At 38.5% G+C, this 21,346-nt stretch overlaps 1 protein-coding gene and 1 pseudogene across 1 annotated transcript; both read left to right on the plus strand.

Moving 5' to 3' along the window:
- Window positions 1-7,467: 7,467 nt before the first annotated feature.
- On the plus strand, window positions 7,468-9,818 carry LOC139941905 (transmembrane protein 26-like; annotated as a pseudogene).
- A 6,767-nt stretch (window positions 9,819-16,585) lies between these two features.
- Window positions 16,586-20,784, plus strand: LOC139940221 (transmembrane protein 26-like). The gene is made up of 3 exons (XM_071936465.1): window positions 16,586-17,269; window positions 18,087-18,258; window positions 18,725-20,784. The coding sequence occupies exons 1-3, from the start codon at window positions 17,079-17,081 to the stop codon at window positions 19,361-19,363; spliced, it is 1,002 nt and encodes a 333-aa protein (XP_071792566.1). The 5' UTR covers window positions 16,586-17,078; the 3' UTR covers window positions 19,364-20,784.
- Window positions 20,785-21,346: the final 562 nt, after the last annotated feature.

The following is a 21,346-nucleotide window of genomic DNA, read 5'->3' on the forward strand; positions in this document are numbered from 1 at the left end:
AATTATACAATGAACAATCTACTGTCAAGACATGTAACGAGCTAAGTGTATGAGTATTTAAATAAATGAGTTTTCAGCAAGTTTTTAGTAATGGAAGAGAACTACAGCATCTGATGTTATTAGGTTAAGCGTTCCATAGTTTAGGAGCACAAGCGGAAAAGGCACGATCGCCATATGATGAGGAAGTTCTAGGAATAGTTATTTTGAATTGAATTCGTTGTCGAATGGGAAGCCAGTGAGGTTCCTGCAATATAGGTGTAATATGATTATGTTTTTTTAAAAGATTTTGTTAAAACACGAGCGGCAGCATTTTGTAGAAGTTGTAGTTTGTGGAGCTGGTGTTCGGTAACACCATATAATAGTGAACTACCATTGTCAAGGCGAGAAGTGACCAAAGAATGAATGATAGTAGCAGCAGTTTTATGTGATAAGGTTTTCCGAATGGTATTTACAGTTCTTTAGTTATAATTATGTCGATTGACAGATTCTGCTGACATGTTTATCCATGGATAGTGTGTAATCAAAAACAACTCCCAAATTACGCGCACAAGGTGAGGCGTGAATAGAGGCACTGTCAACATGGATGTTAGAATTAATGATTTGAGAAAGGGAAAAGAGTAGTCTTTGACAATTACTAAAGGTGTCCAGTGTCTTTAAACATTAATTGTCAGAGAATCGATAATTTTTAATACCGTTTCTAAAAATGATATGTATAATAAAGTCCGATTCTTCGGATATCCTCCCTGATAATGCTAATTCACTGTTGCCAACAAGAGCCTAATTTTAAAACACTGGAGACCTTTGGTAATGGCATTACTTGTTTTACCAAGTAAGTTTGTATGGCAACAATAAGTTTGAGTACGCCTAATATGATCCAGTGTCTTTATAAGCATGGTCGACACAATGGAAATTAAGATTTTGCATTAAAATGAAGGAATATGAAACCCCCCACAGATGTAGCTGAATTGTTGGTGGTTTTAAAATAGCTGCCAGATGGTGACTGTATCCATTGAGATAAAGCTTTCCGTAGTTCTACTGGTATCGCCATATAGGATATGTTGTACAGTGAACTTTTTACTTTGTGTTTTACCATATTTTTTAGCTGTTAGATTTTTATGTACACAGTTTTGGGGACGTTATTTTGAACGTTCTCCATAGCATTGTAGCTTAGTCGGACGACATATATAGCCATCAGTTTTGGGTAGGTCGGCCTGATTGTTATTGCAAAAATTGGCGCTTTCTACATTTTAAAGTTTCATGTCTTTATGTATGGGTTCTCCTCTCGCGGTCGGTTAACCATTTTCTTTTTATTATTCATTGCTTAACGTTTATTGCTTTTATATATTGTACTGTACAAATTGAAGCAATTTAGCCATTGGCTAAAATTTTGATTTTAATAAACCATTAATAATAAAATAATAATGAGGTGTGTTTTATATACAAACTGGTTTAACATGCCTTTTCAATTACATACAGCAGAGCACCAATTGCAGTGCAACATTGCGCAACAATCTATACTCATTAAAGCCGTAAACCTACGCCATCTTGAATTACAAACGCAAAACTTTCGGATAGGAACGTCCGCCATCTCGGTTTTCGGTGAGGCGACTTCCCTTCTTTCGAATCCAGTGCGGTCCCCTGATGTGATCGCAGACGGTTCCCCGGATTGGTTCACTCCTTGCCCTCTGCCTTTTGACCCGCACATTTTTTGTCGAGTGACTCTCCCGTGTTGTACCCCGTAATCGTCGGGTCGATGAGGGTGCTAGATAGACTCCCAACCCCGCTGAAAACCTCGCCGAATTTGCCGTGTACTGTAATGTTTGATGGTAGAATGATGTGGTGTTTTTTCCCCTCAGTGCGCCCTTTAAGTTTGGTGACTCCCCTGTTTTACTTTGATTATGGGGTCGAATATGAAGACAAACAGTAATAGGCTCCTACCACTCTATACAAGGAGGTAACAGCGAAACTAGCCTAAGACGTCCACAAACAGAGAAACAACAAGACAAAATACACGCCGCAGAAACACAGAAATAAGTCTATAAAAAGGCCGAAATATACTGAGAAAGAAATTAAGAGTAGGCCTACACATTATGCTTCGTATTTGGAAAAGGGAACAAAAAGTGTGGGGAGGGGGCAACGTTTCGACTCACAAATTGTGCATGCTCAAAAATGTATCATGAGACAAAATAGCATTGCGTTCTAACTTCAACTACCATTACCAAGTCAATTTACAATGATTACCTATCTCATTACGTAGGAATTGACATGCAAAAATCGCTCTCAACTAGCGAGGCGCGGCATCCCGCTAGTCTCACAATAATTTTACAGTTGCAGCGGATGGTCAAGCGTGTACACTGACCTTGCCAGCTGTCGTCACACTTAAAAGATTCTCTTAAATTACGAGATATTTGCTGATATTTTTAGAAACAAATTCATGGTCCATGATTCCACATCACAACATCACGTTACCACCACCAGTAGGCTACACCATCCCGCAAGCATTTAAACAAATAAAACATTCTTCAATCAACTGCATGCTTGTGGATGGGTTCATGGTCACGATTGGATAGTTGATTTGTTTCGAGAATAGGGTGTTGCCGTCGTGTTACCACGTATCTGTTTGCGTGGAACGAAAGCGGAACTTGTATTTAGACATTACCACTCATCCAAGTAGAAACAATCCAAAACTGGAACGCGTACACAAAATCAACATTTCAAGCGGCTCTATTGTTTACTTGAAGAAAATATTAGACACAGTTGCCCATTATTTTTTGTCAGACCAAATCTTTTTAGACTCGATGTATTGTGCTACGAAATTCAGGGGTATTTTTAGAGGAAAATCAGGGGGTCTGTGGTAGTTGAATAAACATGAAAAGGCGTGTACCACATTATTATAACCAATTATACGCCAACACCTTACACAGGTTGGTGCGCATTGCGGCTGAACCGATGAGAGGATTTCACATTGTGGAAATCTTATAACTATACGAATAAGCGAGAACGCGCTGTGTCGACACAGGGCAATTATCGGTGAAATAAGCTGAAATTGAATGTTGAACTCAATTTACCGATAAACATTGGATGCTTGTATACCCTCTGATGAATGAGTGAGGATTCAGCAAGCTTAAACACTTCTCATGATTGCCTGTGTTGATTTGTCCTGAGCATCAAACTCCCCAAAACCGAAAAGAAAAATCACCGGTCATATGGGATGGGTGTCCCTTTTCAAGGCCCTTCTGGCCCGGTCTCTCTTCGCAATCCACGGCATGGCAACTGTGAATCACACTGTGACACTTTTCTAAACCACCATGATAACATCTAATGTGTTTTCAATGCTATTTTTTCTCTAATGAATAGAATTCAATTAAAACTGACACTGAGTGCCTGACACAGAGCACCGAGAAGTGCCTATTTTAGGCACAGGAGTACTCTCCGCCCGAATTAAACTTAAATGACAGCTTTTAACTTTATTGTCATGTCTGGATCTGGATATTATACTCCGATAAAAACGGATACCCGCAACGCATCAGAGTTATAAAAAAAAAAAGAAAAAAAAGTGTAAAGCGTACAAATTTAGCTTGAATACTTCTCGAGAAAATTGTTTTGCCTTGTGAATCATATCGGAACTAGATTTACCTCACAAAGTTACCAATTATACAAAAAGTATTTTTTTTAACACTAACACCTAATTTCTGCATATGAGGGTAAGTAACAGCTTGAATGAAAACGGCAACAGAAATTGTATTTGCTAAAATTCATTTGATTTTTTTCAATCGCTGGGGAAATTAAGTTCACTTGGGATATATTTAAGGCACTTGACCCTACCCAAAATACTCAAAATCATTTTAAGCGAAAAAACTTACTTGGTAATAAGCAATGGAGAGCTGTTGATAGTATACAACATTGTGAGAAACGGCTCCCTCTGAAGTAACGCAGTTTTTGAGAAAGAAGAATTGTTTACTAAATATTTGGATTTGAAGGGGAAACCTCAGCTGAGGTCTCGAAATCAAGCATCTGAAAGCACACAACTTGTGCGACAAGGGTGTTTTTTACTTCCATTATTCTCTCGCAACTTCGACGACCAATCGAGTTCAATTTGTTTACAGGTTTGTTATTTTATGCATGTTAATAATAATAATAATAATAATAATAATGATGCATTTATAATGCGCCATCTATCTAGTGTACAAGACCCTATTCCGAGGTGCAGAACAAAAAACAATACATATACAAAAACAAAGAAATGTAGAACATAATAAAAAATTATACAATGAACAATCTACTGTCAAGACATGTAACGAGCTAAGTGTATGAGTATTTAAATAAATGAGTTTTCAGCAAGTTTTTAGTAATGGAAGAGAACTACAGCATCTGATGTTATTAGGTTAAGCGTTCCATAGTTTAGGAGCACAAGCGGAAAAGGCACGATCGCCATATGATGAGGAAGTTCTAGGAATAGTTATTTTGAATTGAATTCGTTGTCGAATGGGAAGCCAGTGAGGTTCCTGCAATATAGGTGTAATATGATTATGTTTTTTTAAAAGATTTTGTTAAAACACGAGCGGCAGCATTTTGTAGAAGTTGTAGTTTGTGGAGCTGGTGTTCGGTAACACCATATAATAGTGAACTACCATTGTCAAGGCGAGAAGTGACCAAAGAATGAATGATAGTAGCAGCAGTTTTATGTGATAAGGTTTTCCGAATGGTATTTACAGTTCTTTAGTTATAATTATGTCGATTGACAGATTCTGCTGACATGTTTATCCATGGATAGTGTGTAATCAAAAACAACTCCCAAATTACGCGCACAAGGTGAGGCGTGAATAGAGGCACTGTCAACATGGATGTTAGAATTAATGATTTGAGAAAGGGAAAAGAGTAGTCTTTGACAATTACTAAAGGTGTCCAGTGTCTTTAAACATTAATTGTCAGAGAATCGATAATTTTTAATACCGTTTCTAAAAATGATATGTATAATAAAGTCCGATTCTTCGGATATCCTCCCTGATAATGCTAATTCACTGTTGCCAACAAGAGCCTAATTTTAAAACACTGGAGACCTTTGGTAATGGCATTACTTGTTTTACCAAGTAAGTTTGTATGGCAACAATAAGTTTGAGTACGCCTAATATGATCCAGTGTCTTTATAAGCATGGTCGACACAATGGAAATTAAGATTTTGCATTAAAATGAAGGAATATGAAACCCCCCACAGATGTAGCTGAATTGTTGGTGGTTTTAAAATAGCTGCCAGATGGTGACTGTATCCATTGAGATAAAGCTTTCCGTAGTTCTACTGGTATCGCCATATAGGATATGTTGTACAGTGAACTTTTTACTTTGTGTTTTACCATATTTTTTAGCTGTTAGATTTTTATGTACACAGTTTTGGGGACGTTATTTTGAACGTTCTCCATAGCATTGTAGCTTAGTCGGACGACATATATAGCCATCAGTTTTGGGTAGGTCGGCCTGATTGTTATTGCAAAAATTGGCGCTTTCTACATTTTAAAGTTTCATGTCTTTATGTATGGGTTCTCCTCTCGCGGTCGGTTAACCATTTTCTTTTTATTATTCATTGCTTAACGTTTATTGCTTTTATATATTGTACTGTACAAATTGAAGCAATTTAGCCATTGGCTAAAATTTTGATTTTAATAAACCATTAATAATAAAATAATAATGAGGTGTGTTTTATATACAAACTGGTTTAACATGCCTTTTCAATTACATACAGCAGAGCACCAATTGCAGTGCAACATTGCGCAACAATCTATACTCATTAAAGCCGTAAACCTACGCCATCTTGAATTACAAACGCAAAACTTTCGGATAGGAACGTCCGCCATCTCGGTTTTCGGTGAGGCGACTTCCCTTCTTTCGAATCCAGTGCGGTCCCCTGATGTGATCGCAGACGGTTCCCCGGATTGGTTCACTCCTTGCCCTCTGCCTTTTGACCCGCACATTTTTTGTCGAGTGACTCTCCCGTGTTGTACCCCGTAATCGTCGGGTCGATGAGGGTGCTAGATAGACTCCCAACCCCGCTGAAAACCTCGCCGAATTTGCCGTGTACTGTAATGTTTGATGGTAGAATGATGTGGTGTTTTTTCCCCTCAGTGCGCCCTTTAAGTTTGGTGACTCCCCTGTTTTACTTTGATTATGGGGTCGAATATGAAGACAAACAGTAATAGGCTCCTACCACTCTATACAAGGAGGTAACAGCGAAACTAGCCTAAGACGTCCACAAACAGAGAAACAACAAGACAAAATACACGCCGCAGAAACACAGAAATAAGTCTATAAAAAGGCCGAAATATACTGAGAAAGAAATTAAGAGTAGGCCTACACATTATGCTTCGTATTTGGAAAAGGGAACAAAAAGTGTGGGGAGGGGGCAACGTTTCGACTCACAAATTGTGCATGCTCAAAAATGTATCATGAGACAAAATAGCATTGCGTTCTAACTTCAACTACCATTACCAAGTCAATTTACAATGATTACCTATCTCATTACGTAGGAATTGACATGCAAAAATCGCTCTCAACTAGCGAGGCGCGGCATCCCGCTAGTCTCACAATAATTTTACAGTTGCAGCGGATGGTCAAGCGTGTACACTGACCTTGCCAGCTGTCGTCACACTTAAAAGATTCTCTTAAATTACGAGATATTTGCTGATATTTTTAGAAACAAATTCATGGTCCATGATTCCACATCACAACATCACGTTACCACCACCAGTAGGCTACACCATCCCGCAAGCATTTAAACAAATAAAACATTCTTCAATCAACTGCATGCTTGTGGATGGGTTCATGGTCACGATTGGATAGTTGATTTGTTTCGAGAATAGGGTGTTGCCGTCGTGTTACCACGTATCTGTTTGCGTGGAACGAAAGCGGAACTTGTATTTAGACATTACCACTCATCCAAGTAGAAACAATCCAAAACTGGAACGCGTACACAAAATCAACATTTCAAGCGGCTCTATTGTTTACTTGAAGAAAATATTAGACACAGTTGCCCATTATTTTTTGTCAGACCAAATCTTTTTAGACTCGATGTATTGTGCTACGAAATTCAGGGGTATTTTTAGAGGAAAATCAGGGGGTCTGTGGTAGTTGAATAAACATGAAAAGGCGTGTACCACATTATTATAACCAATTATACGCCAACACCTTACACAGGTTGGTGCGCATTGCGGCTGAACCGATGAGAGGATTTCACATTGTGGAAATCTTATAACTATACGAATAAGCGAGAACGCGCTGTGTCGACACAGGGCAATTATCGGTGAAATAAGCTGAAATTGAATGTTGAACTCAATTTACCGATAAACATTGGATGCTTGTATACCCTCTGATGAATGAGTGAGGATTCAGCAAGCTTAAACACTTCTCATGATTGCCTGTGTTGATTTGTCCTGAGCATCAAACTCCCCAAAACCGAAAAGAAAAATCACCGGTCATATGGGATGGGTGTCCCTTTTCAAGGCCCTTCTGGCCCGGTCTCTCTTCGCAATCCACGGCATCATCACCGTGTGGCGAGTTACGGACATCAACTCGGACCCCTTGTACTGGTTGCTAGCTAATCATTCCGGTTTGTCTTCTACCATTGGAGATCATAATGACGCTAAAACTAACGGACAATGGAGAGTGGAAATGGTAAGAAAGTTACAGAGTAGACTTAACGGTTTCTATGTATACTACCCTTCTCACAACAGCTGATGAGGCACGAACGCAAAATGAATCGATACAAAGTGATTCAGTAAAAAAAACATACACTTTGTCATCTTGTTCATTTCACTACATGTTAATGTCATATTGTTATCTAATTATTGTTCTTTAACTGGATCAGGTTTTCATTTGTACAAGTTCTTATATGTTTTATGAACAATATGACGCTATGTAACGATTGTGGTTGACATGAAATAAATGTATCTGAAATGAAATGAAATAATTGTTGACGTCAGACAACCAAACCAGATTGTTATTGAAAGTGTTCTTAAAAGTTACCGAGTATAATCATAGATTCCAAAAGTGATGCGCTTCACAAACAAACAAAAACAAAAAAGCAATTAAACACACTTATAGCAGGAGAAGGTTTTGAGATTGCGTTTGAAAGCATCAACTGTTGGCAATTTTTTCCCAAACCCCAGTAAAACTGCAAATACTTTCTCTAATTTCTTCAAAGGTTTTGTCCCAGCGTGTTCCTGTATCTCAGCAGCGTTGTGCCTGGAATTTGGTTTCTGAACTTTGACATTTACGAAAAGAGGATTGCGTTTAGAGACTCGATGGGTTGGGAAGATTGTTCAATGGACACCGCTTATAATGAATCTTCACTCAGTGCTGATGTAGCTGGGGTAAGTTTAGAAATGGAACTTCAACTTTTTTAGTTCCACAATAAGAGAGCGTTTCGTAGAGGGGGTCACATTGGCTGCGCCATTTTGTTTTTAGGGGTGCACTTGTCTGGCCTTTTTCTTTAATTTTTCCAGCACTCTTGTTTTCCCATGTTATTTACATTTTCACGTAAATTTATCAACACCTGTCTGCATATGAGCGTTGAAATTACCACAAAACTGATATTGTGAAGGACTTTGGTTGCCGGGGCGCCCTCTACTCCAAACAGATAACCAATGTGTAGTGTACCACAAAACGGTAAAACTGAAAGTTTAATGCAGAAAGTACTACAACAATAAAGTACAGAACAATAGATTTAAGTACAAAATCTAAATAAAGATTAATAGCACAATAACAACATTCGGAATAACAAATAACTAAAAAAGATCACAAAAACCCCACTTATTTAAAGAAATAACAATTTCCCAAGCATGAAATTACTCTTACAGAATTGTTCTCTCTGCGGGCTCATGATGTCCTCAACTATAATAAACCTCTGCTCAAAACACTACTCTTCTCGTCATCTTCAACCTACAAATCTTCATAGTAACTACAACAAGTCCAAAAAAAGGCCTACAAGGTGAAAAAGAGGCACTTTCTACGGAGTGGTTTGAAGAAAACTAAACACTTCAGAAAACTTATTGGTGAAGAGCACTGGGGCAACACGAGAGGGCGCTAGACCAATAGGCGTAACTTGCGGACAGAGATGAACATAACAGATATTACAGACAAACAATTTTTGTTTTGACAAAGTTGACTGTGATAAACGAGTACTTGTGTGATCTGCAATAACATTGATTTGTATTGTTGGCGTTGTGTCCTCTCAGTTCCAGGTTGTAGTTCCATTGGCCTTGTCAGACGATTCATGGAGCTTGGCCCTGGAGCAATTCCTTCTTGCTCTTCTTCTCCTGGGAAGATGGCTCCTCCCCAAGGGCGCCCTCACAAGTGACCAGCTCTCACAACTCCTCCTGGTGTACATCGGCATGGCGGCTGACATCTTGGAGTTTTCCTTGGAGACATTGAAGGAACAAGCGGTCATCTGTAACCTTTTCTTGATTACTTTAATCCTGGGTCTATGGAGCTGGAGCTTGCTTCAGTTCACCCTGGTCCTCACCTCTGTGTCTGCCCCGAGAGCCAGGGCAGCTAAGATCTCTGGGGCCAAATCTTGCAAGGGATGTTTCGGATGTTGCGAGAATGAAATCTGGGCTCTATGGATCACCATCGTAATGCAAGACGGGCTTTTCTTGGCTATGAGGCTCTACCTTTTGATTGAGTTCAACATCATCAATCAGATGATGTTGTTCTTTACCCTCAAGAACATCTTAGTAATTATCTTGCAGTTGTATCGTATGATCATCGTACGATGTGGAGACACTAACTCTGTCACACATGATGTAGATCCACTGCAAGATGAACTTTAATGTTTTTTTTTTAATTAATAGTTTCCTCAAAAAACGGAATACAGTTCCGATAAAATTCATTTGAAATTGTTCAACCGAAATCAAGCATCTGAAAGCACACAAATTCGTGCGACAATGGTGTGTTTTCTTTCACTATTCTCTCGCAACCTCAACGGCCAATTGAGTTCAAATTGTTCACAGGTTTGTTATTTTATGCATATGTTAGTAACACCAAGTGAGAAGACTGGTCTTTGACAACATTATCAAAGGTGTCCAGTGTCTTTAATGATATTGGCTCTTTTGAAATGCAGTTTCGAGGAGGATAGAACCTAAGCAGCAGCCGCAGCTAAAACAGTGCATTAGACAAAACCTTGGACCCGTGGACGTCCAGCACGGTTATTTTTATAATTTTTTATAAAGTTTGTCATTTTCAAGGCGCTCTATTAATCTGTTTCTTTTCGGGGCAGTCGCCACGATTGAAAAGTACAAGCTTGAATTAAAGGAACACGTTGCCTTGGATCGGTCGAGTTGGTCTTGTGAGCAGCGTTTGTAAACGTTTGTTATAAAATGCATATGGTTAAAAAGATGTTGTAAAGTAGAATACAAACATGCCTCGAAATTGCGTGGTTTCCCTTTTACCTCGTCGACTGAAGCCCGGTTCATACTTACTGCGAATGCGAATGCGATACGAATGTTGACGTCACAAATTCGCAACGAACCAGTTGCCCTCTGCTCGACTCACTTGGCCGACCGTGTTAGTTCGCAAAGTAAAAGGGAAACCACTCAATTTCGAAGCAAATTTGTGTGGATCATTGTATTCTACTTTTAAAACATCTTTCCAATCATAAATTATGCATTTGATAACAAACGGTTACAAACGCTTTTTATAGACCAACTCGTCCGATTCAAGGCAACGTGTTCCTTTATGTGTTGCTTGATACACCCCGTTTACTAATCGTATTAACTAGCGGGATGCCGCGCTTCGCGCGGCACCCCGCTAGGATATAAAAATCCTTTACACAAATATTTCGAAATGTGGGTGAGGGTGTTATACGCCTCTCTCAATATTTATGCATGGCGTCATAATTCTAACCCAAAATGAAGCTATTTCGCACGTCCACCACTACTTGCAGTGGCTGTACCCACCTCGTTTTGGGTTAGACAACGTACCTTATGCATCTAGAAACTATAAGGCTCCCCCGTGATCCTTATAGGGGTCTAATATGTTGGGCCTCCCTAACGTTACACGTTTTTCAAATCAGCGTTGATAGGTGAAACTGACCGTTAGCCAGCAATAACTAAAGTTTCTTTTGTACTACACTACCAAAACTTTCTCCACACACTCAATATACATTCATAATGCTTGCATTTCCTTTTTAAAAAACATCGTCAAAAATGACATTTTTACGTCCCACGATACATAGCGTTGCTACAGCACTATAAGTAAAGCGAGTTTTTGGAACATGCTGTGTGCCACAAATCTAATTTATCTACTGTTTTTTTTTCGGGGGGGGGGGCGGGGGTGGTAAGAGCGTAGGCCTCTTTTTAGTTTATTGTCATCTGAATTGGTCTTGTAAACTTTCTGGTAGGCTGCATGTATAACAGGAGCACTTAACGTGAACGTCAAAAAAGTGTTTTGCAGGCAGAGATGCCAAGTCCAGAGGCTAGCTATGTGTGAGATTTTTCAAAGCCCAACCCCCATCCCCCGGAAAAAAAATGCCAGTTTAAGAAGGCCTTTTTAAATCGCCGCCCAACCTTTTTTTTTTTTTTTTTTTTTTTTTATAAATAAATAAAACAATGTGAAATTTAATTGTGGACAAAAAGTGTTTCAAAATGCATCAGAAGCCTCCTCAGAATATTTAAAACTCACTTGAGGTACACAGGAGATGTTGATGGTTAATGTGCAGGTTCGATTGTGTCAGATTATATCCTTCCAAACATGAAAAAAATAGACTCAAAATGATGTCCAAAATCAATCGCTCACTTCTTCTGCCTGTTGTGTCTTCGCTAGTGGAGCGCATTTCAACGAATTTGCTAAAAGAATCGGAACAAACTTGTGCGCAATAAGCGTTTTGCGCTCTGCCGAATTTGAGCTGAACCTACTGGATGAGCAAAAGCGTGCGCAATCTGCAAATTTGCGCTCTGTTTGTCCAAATTTTGTACAAAAAATGTCGTTAATTTTTTTTTCCCGATCTCGCCTCAATAATGGTTGATGTGCGTGTGAGCGCGAGACAGAGCCCAAATGCGTGAGTCTCACGCCTAATGCGTGAGACTTGGCAGGTCTGGTTTTGTTTTATTGTCACTTTGGGCTTATTGCATCTCGCGAAATTTGAACGACAAACGACACAATTTCTGACCGCGTTCATGTTCACGCTGCTCTAGGAACAAACCTCCATACATCCCATATCTCTGGAACCCTATATCGTACAAACTAAATAAAAACGATAAACTCGTCCCCACTCCTTAATTTTCTTCAACTTATTTCACTTTCAGAAAGCATGTCAAGTCATGTTTAGGGTTTGTTACGTCCAGTTTGGGTCAATAGACAAACTCCTAAAAATGTACCCTATTCAGCCGCACGAGGTCTCTTTTGTTAATATTATCTCCATCAGTAACCAACCCGACGGGCCGATGGCTAAATTAGGCTTCAAAATGGATTTGGCAAAATGTACATTCTGAGACCTGACCGACACACTGCTCTAACCAATTTTGTGAATGGACTTATTCAAAAGGAAACTTAATGTCGTTTTGCTTAACAACTTTGACCAAATGCAAAGCAAAGTTCTTTTTTTACAGCTTCAAAACAGCCTTTGACGTGTGTGTATAAGTTTCACCATAGAGTAAGGAATGGTTTCACAATTCTCCCTCCATGGTTAAACTCTGAAACTGCAACATTATACCTCCATGAACAGACCGTAATCTAAAACGGTATTCATGTACCCATTTGAGTTTACTGGCAAAAGGTCCAAGGTCGCCACCCACTGTCAACCTAAAGTGGTCCCACGGCGACCTTCTTCACCAAGCAACAGGTGGCCTGTCTCAAACCAGACAACACACCACTCACAATACACTGACCAGAATGGCTCTTTGTGTAAGGCCCCCCCCCACCCCCAAAATGTTATTAATTGTAAAGTTCCCCTAGACACCTTCCAACCTATAGCCGGCCCTACCCAATGTTTCCAAATCATTAAGCTTCCGTTTGATCCCATCCTTGTTCATCATGATAATTTTCATGCCGTTTGGAAGTGAATGCTTTTTTATAAATATTCTCCATTTAATCTTTTCAACAAATGAGTCACCCGCAGAAGGATTTCTAGGAAGTCTGATAACAACGTCGACCAGTGGTTGACACATGGTCACCTGCGAAACATCAATCTACGGTACTTCATCCATTCAATGCAAATTCGGTCAAATTCGTGAGATTGGTTTCGGTTTTGTCCTGGCACCCAGCCTCTTCGACCCTTTCGACCCTGCGCGGCAATGAATGAACCAATCCGGAGAACCATGCTTAGTACAACACGAAAGTAACCTGACCAAAAAGGGCGGATCGAATGGTGGGTGGGCGGGCAAGGGGCAATGAATGAACCAATCCGGAGCACCATCTGCGAAACACTGTCTAATGAGTCGCCTGTCAGAAAGATTTCTAGGAAGTCTGGTAACAACATCGACCAGTGGTTGACGCACGGTCGCCGCCCAAACTTCCTCCAATCACATGACTTGTAAGTGCGAGTTTGGATCCGGGTTTTGCAGACTTGCAACCCGACGTCTGAAACCACACAAACGTATTGAATTCCACACAAACAACCGTGTTGGATTCCACAAGGATGCCATACCACTGGACCTTCTAATTTTCAATCCAAGATGGCGCAGGTTACGCTTTTAATAGTATAGATGTTGGAGATATTCTTCTATTGCGATAATCGTATTTTACAGATTAATTGAAATCTTGCGTCTGCTCTGATCGTTTGAGTGAGCCGGTGGTACCGATGTCTGACTTTATTTTACTATAAATGCTTCTCTTCACCCAGGGTTATAAATGGGTAACTGCGAGGGTAGAGGTTGATATTGTGTATGAAAAAGCCACAAGCGCCTTACTGGCAGCTTAGGGCTGTATACTCCCACGGGAGCTGAGAAACATTACAGGGATGTTGTTGGCCCCATGACCAGGGCACTAATGTAAAGAGCATTGATACGGTTATTGTGAAATGCGCTATATAAGAATTTGTTATTATTATTATTATTATTATTACTATTACTATTACTATTACTATTACTATTACTATTACTATTACTATTACTATTACTATTACTATTACTATTACTATTACTATTACTATTACTATTACTATTACTATTACTATTACTATTACTATTACTATTACTATTACTATTACTATTACTATTACTATTACTATTACTATTACTATTACTATTACTATTACTATTACTATTACTATTACTATTACTATTACTATTACTATTACTATTACTATTACTATTACTATTACTATTACTATTACTATTACTATTACTATTACTATTACTATTACTATTACTATTACTATTACTATTACTATTACTATTACTATTACTATTACTATTACTATTACTATTACTATTACTATTACTATTACTATTACTATTACTATTACTATTACTATTACTATTACTATTACTATTACTATTACTATTACTATTACTATTACTATTACTATTACTATTACTATTACTATTACTATTACTATTACTATTACTATTACTATTACTATTACTATTACTATTACTATTACTATTACTATTACTATTACTATTACTATTACTATTACTATTACTATTACTATTACTATTACTATTACTATTACTATTACTATTATTATTATTATTATTATTATTATTATTATTATTATTATTATTATTATTATTATTATTATTATTATTATTATTATTATTATTATTATTATTATTATTATTATTATTATTATTATTATTATTATTATTATTATTATTATTATTATTATTATTATTATTATTATTATTATTATTATTATTATTATTATTATTATTATTATTATTATTATTATTATTATTATTATTATTATTATTATTATTATTATTATTATTATTATTATTATTATTATTATTATTATTCGTGAATTTTTGTTGTATATATAAATAATTGTGGTAACCTTCCTGTGCGACAAATCGTCGCCTTTTCAAGGTAAATTATTTGTGTTTTAGATTATTGTAAAGTTATGTGTAAAATAACAGCAAACCAAATAATGAATATACAAACAAATTATTTTTGAACGAAGTTGTTGAGACGGAGGAAAAAATTTGATTTTTTCTTCAAACCGAAGTTGGGGAGTCGTTTTCATTATCAGCACTGGTTATCAGTAAATAAAACAATCACCTTCAAGAAGAGTTTTTACATGAGCAAAACGTAGTTATTTACTAAGAAATAGGCCGTGTAAAATATGCCCTCAATGCGTGCCATTCGACATCGGACCAGTTAAAAATGGAGCCCATTAGAAAATTGTCACCACTCTACACTCGTCCCATGATAACATGACAACACCACTCTACACTCGTCCCATGATAACATGACAACACCACTCTACACTCGTCCCATGATAACATGACAACACCACTTTACACTCGTCCCATGATAACATGACAACACCACTCCACACTCGTCCCATGATAACAAGACAACACCACTCTACACTCGTCCCATGATAACATGACAACACCACTCTACACTCGACCCATGATAACAAGACAACACCACTCTACACTCGTGCAACGATAACAAGACAACACCACTCTACACTCGTCCCATGACAACATGAATACACCACTCTACACTCGTCCCATGATAACATGACAACACCACTCTACACTCGTCCCATGATAACATGACAACACCACTCTACACTCGTCCCATGATAACAAGACAACACCACTCTACACTAATCCCATGATAACATGACAACACCACTCTACACTCGTCCCATGATAACATGACAACACCAATCTACACTCGTCCCATGATAACATGACAACACCACTCTACACTCGTCCCATGATAACATGACAACACCACTCTACACTCGTCCCATGATAACATGACAACACCACTCTACACTCGTCCCATGATAACAAGACAACACCACTCTACACTCGTCCCATGATAAAATGACAACACCACTCTACACTCGTGCAACGATAACATGACAACACCACTCTACACTCGTCCCATGATAACATGACAACACCACTCTACACTCGTCCCGTGATAACAAGACAACACCACTCTACACTCGTCCCATGATAACATGACAACACCACTCTACACTTGCCCATGATAACATGACAACACCACCCCACACTGGTCCTATGAGCATGGACAACATTTTGCAATGATCAGATTATCAGTCCTAAAATGGTTTTACTATCGAACTGAAACTTTGAAAGGGTAAGTTAGCCCCAACGCATTTTCTAAAGTGTTGTCTGCTGTCCGCAACGGCGTTCTACCTCCATGGGTCAACAAATGGCCCCGGGCAGTGGGACGGGCATGCAGGGTGGGCACTGTCGCATAGCGACCGTATTATATACCATTGTTGCCCCTCTATTGTAGAGCGGCCCATTGAAAATCGATTGCAACCCGAAGAGAGTGGACGCTCCTGAGCGGACCTTGTCGGACTTTCAATAACAGCCGATTAAAAACCAATATCCTCAATACCAGACTGCTCAATACCTAGAACATGCCTAACTCTATGATCCCTCTCTAACAAAAGACACAATGACGTAATTTCATCCTTCCAACTTAATGCTCTACTGGCTGCCCTGTGGGGTATTTACTGAACAGACATCAATTTTTTCGGATGGGACTTTTAGATGCCAGTGAGTGAAAGTTTGAACCTCTTTACAAAAGTGGAATCGCAAATAAAACGAGAACAACAACCGGATATACAAATATACACGTAGTAAATCAAGCGTTGACGACGACGGTTTACAAGGTTGAGTAGCAGAGATTAGCAAACTAAGTTGCAACAGATGTGTGAAGTAGAAGTTGGAGGCGCATTGGTCAATCGATTTTGTTTACTCGTGGTCAGTACAACAAATCAACCACTGACTTAAAATCACACTAAATTATCATACACAACAGACGATCTGCACCACAGCCACCATTTCAGTTATTGGAAAATTGCTTGCAGGATACGTGTTTGAGAACGCGAATTATTGGATTTTCGGAGTTAGTTGCGAAAACCGACAAGTGCGATGGGGATGATATCTGTCATAAAGGCCATCCTGGCCCGTTCTCTCTTCGCAATCCACGGCATCCTCACCGTGTGGCGAGTTACAGACGTCAACTCGAACCCCTTGTACTATTTGCTGATCATTCCGATTTGTCTTCTACCATTGGAGATGATACTAACGCTGAAAGCGACGAAAAACGGAGAGTGGAAATGGTAAGAAAGCTGGAACAAAGTGTACTCTGTTGGTTTACTACAATACCCACTTTATTTCTTTGATTATCCAATTTGTAAGACAACGTTCCTGGTGACGAGACTCTGTAAACTGGATAAAACCTCGAATATAAAATCCACAATAATTTCACAATGATTTGTTTTTCTTAACAACCAACCCAATTGGTTTTGGACTAGGTATTGTTGCTTTTGGGAATTTTTAATTTTTCGAATGCAGTCCATTACTTTGATTGCCTACGTAATTCAATATGTACGCCTTTTAGTTTTATAGACACAATTTTAAGAAAGTCTCAAATGTTTCTGTCTAGCCGTCGTTTGCGTTGGTGTAAAATGTTTGGAAAAAAATGAAAGATATAATACAAATGTATAGATAAACAGAAGATAATCAATAAACCTTTATTTGATGGTTGTTCTTTGTTTATCTAGAGAGTGTAAATAAAACTACACGAAGCAAATAATAACCTACAAATATACAGAAATCATACGTTGAATGATATATTTATGGGTTGAACAAGAATATAAACTTTGCCACTCCCGAGCTAGGATGATAGACACGACTCCACGATGACGACGTAACCGGTCTTTCCTTACATAAATTAATTTGAATTCAATTTAAATAATTGCATTTTTCCCCTCATAAAATAAAAATGTAAATCACCATCACGTTATGCAACGCCGGTATACACTTAAAATTGTGCTCCTTTATCTCATAAATAGTTGTCCATATGTTCAAAATGGAATTAGAATTGTGTAATTTTAGACACATGTTTGAAGATGTAATTCTCAACTCTCCTGGTAGGTTTTGCCCAAGTGTGTTCCTGTACCTCGCCAGTGTTGTGCCCGGGCTGTGGCTCCTCAACTTTGACCTTTATGGGAAACGGATCGAGTACCGAGATTCGATGAACCTCGAAGATTGTTCATCTGAAACAGTGTACAATTCATCTTCACTGAGCTCCGACGCTATATCAGGGGTAAGACACAATCATTTGTTTTAAATGTACCGTGAAAGATTTTTACCCACATCTTGAGAAAGCCTTCATATATACAAGTATATGGCACAGGACAGGGAATAAGATAAAATTTCACAAAATCTAAGATTGATTTACCACTTTTAATCGTTGAGTGATGACACAAAGAATTTTACAATGTTGACAGCTCTTCTTGATGTTCAGAATATTCTGAAGATGAGCTTAGGAGGTAAAACCTTTATACATAAGACAAGATTGTAAGACGGACGGAGCAAAAACAGACTGGCTCGGCTTGAAAGGGGTGAAGAAAAGGGAAGCGTGGTATTAAACAATAAGATGTCCGGGAAATAGTATAAATAGTAGATCCAGACTCAATTCTGACCGGAGAGTATAGTGTAGGCTATACATTGACCCAGCACGGTGTATAAACTTCTCTAATAATTATATTTGTGTATTGTTGTGACTGCAGTTGCAGATAAACATACCAGTTGCTCTGACAGACGATTCTTGGAGCTTGGCCTTGGAGCAATTCCTTCTTGCTCTTCTTCTCCTGGGAAGATGGCTCCTCCCCAAGGGATCGCTCACACGTGACCAGCTCTCACAACTCCTCCTGGTGTACATCGGTATGGCGGCTGACATCTTGGAGTTTTCCTTGGAGACATTGAAGGAGCAAGCGGTCATCTGTAACCTTTTCTTGATTATTTTGATCCTGGGTCTATGGAGCTGGAGCTTGCTTCAGTTCACCCTGGTCCTCACCTCTGTGTCTGCCCCAAGAGCTAGAGCAGCTAAGATCTCTGGGGGAAAATCTTGCAAGGGATGTTTTGGATGTTGCGAGAATGAAATCTGGGCTTTATGGATCACCATCGTAATGCAAGACGGGCCTTTCTTGGCTATGCGGCTCTACCTTTTGATTGACTACAATATCATCAATCAGATGATGTTGTTCTTTACTCTGAAGAACTTCCTGGTCATCATGCTGCAGTTGTACCGCATGGCTATTGTGTGCTGTGCCGACGATAACAAAGTTGGCACCGACGTTGAAGAAATTGTGGGAAAAGACAATAACGAAGAAGATTCCGAGCAAGCTGTCCAAGTAGGCCAACCATAAAATGCATTTTCATTAACTGTCAATTTCTATGAAGAGTCAGTTAAGAGTTGCCCTATTCCCCAATTAAAGCAATACATTGATAAATATTTTTTTTAATATTAAAATGATTATATTTTAAGTATCAAATAAGATATTTAACATTGGTTGTTAATGGTTGTGGAATGCAGTGAGATGCTGCCGTTTAGGATGTGTTAGAATTGCATGCAAGCACCGACTAGGGCGCCATCTATAGCTGTGATGACGTGATCAACCTCCGTTTCGATTAGATTTTTAAGTATAAGTAGAGAGTCATTTAGACCTTGTCTTTTTTGTTTTCAATACTTATGACCAAATCATACTCCTCATCTTTAGTTATTGTAATGTAATGATGTTCACTTCCGACCGATGTTTTAAAGGTGTGTGATAACATTGGGTGTGAGTAAATTCGGACTCAATTGGTCATTGAACTTGCAAGAGAATATAAAAAAATAAGAAACACCCTTGTTGCATTACGTTGTGTGCGTTCACATGCATAACAAAATGATTCAGCTGAAGTCTTTCATTATTCGAGTGAGAAATTTTTAGTCTCACAAAAACTATACGTTACTTCAGAGGAAGCCGTTTCTCAAAATGTTTTAACTATCAACAATTCTCCATTGCTCATACGAAGTAATTGTTTTGAGTAGTTACCAATGTAATAGCGTACAGTGCCTTAACTTCCGGGTCCGAATTGATCCGAATTCCGGGTCCCAGATTGACTGAGCCCATTCCGGCCGAGGAAAGTTATAAAAAAGATGTGATTTTAACTCGGATTCTCGGAGTCACATTACCCATCAGTCAATTCTGACCGGAAGTGTTTCGTACCATCCAGGAAAATTAATGTTTTGTCTTTGATAAAGACGATAAGCCCTACCCGGAGTCGATTTCACAAAGGTAGTCCTAATTAGGACTATAACTTAGGACTAGTCCTAGGAGATATTCAACAGTTAAGGCTAGTCCTAAGTCAGGACGTCCTAATTCGAGATAAGACTAGTCTTCACTCTTTGAAATACACCACTGGGAGTTTAGACTAGTCTGAAATCTTCGTGAAATCGACCAATGGTTTGTATAAGCCACCAAAGTTGCCACACAGTCATGATAGAATGGCACAATGTACGTCCTGCATTATACGGTGCCTTATATTATTGCAATTTTGTTCAAAATGTTTCTTTTTATCAAACATTATGTTTATCTTATTTGATTTAGGGTAACACCATTTGTGTATCTACTTGCCAGGTATATTATGTTGGCACCTTTCTCCATGCACTATAATTATGTTTTTATGAGATAAAGACTTTTCGGGCTTAGCCTAGCATTAGCAAGTTTTTAGCCCTCAATATAAAATGGATATTTTCAGTTTTTCTGTCTTTTTAAAAATGAAAACAGTATGGATAATAAATGATTTGCACTTGAACTTGATGTCATCATTCCAGAGAGATTTATTGAGTCCAAGTTCACGTTACCCGCACCTTCGACACTAGTGTAATTGTAGCATGCAAGATTCGGACCGAGTTGACTTTGGACCGAGTTGACTTTGGACCGAGTTGACTTCGGACCGAGTTGGCTTCGGACCGAGTTGACTTCAGACCGAGTTGACCGGTACCCTACTGGCTTATATTCTGGATGGGGCATTTAGATGCCAGTGAGTGAAAGTTGGAACCTCGGTACAAAAGTGGGATCGCAAACAAACGATAACTTTAACCGAACATACAGATGTATTAATACACATACTAGTAGACCAAACACAACAGCACTGAATAGCAAACTAACATGCAACAGATGTGTGAAGTAGAAGTTAAGAGGCGCGTTGATTTCAATCGATTTTTCTAACGTGGTTAGTACAGCAAATCAACCACCGACTTAAAATCACATTAAATTATCATACAGAACAGCCGATATACATCACAGCCACCATTTCAATAATTGGAAAACTGTTTGCAGGAGACGTGTCTGAGAACGCAAATT

Source organism: Asterias amurensis, chromosome 1 (genome assembly GCF_032118995.1).
Source record: "Asterias amurensis chromosome 1, ASM3211899v1".
NCBI classification, from domain to species: Eukaryota; Metazoa; Echinodermata; class Asteroidea; order Forcipulatida; family Asteriidae; genus Asterias; species Asterias amurensis.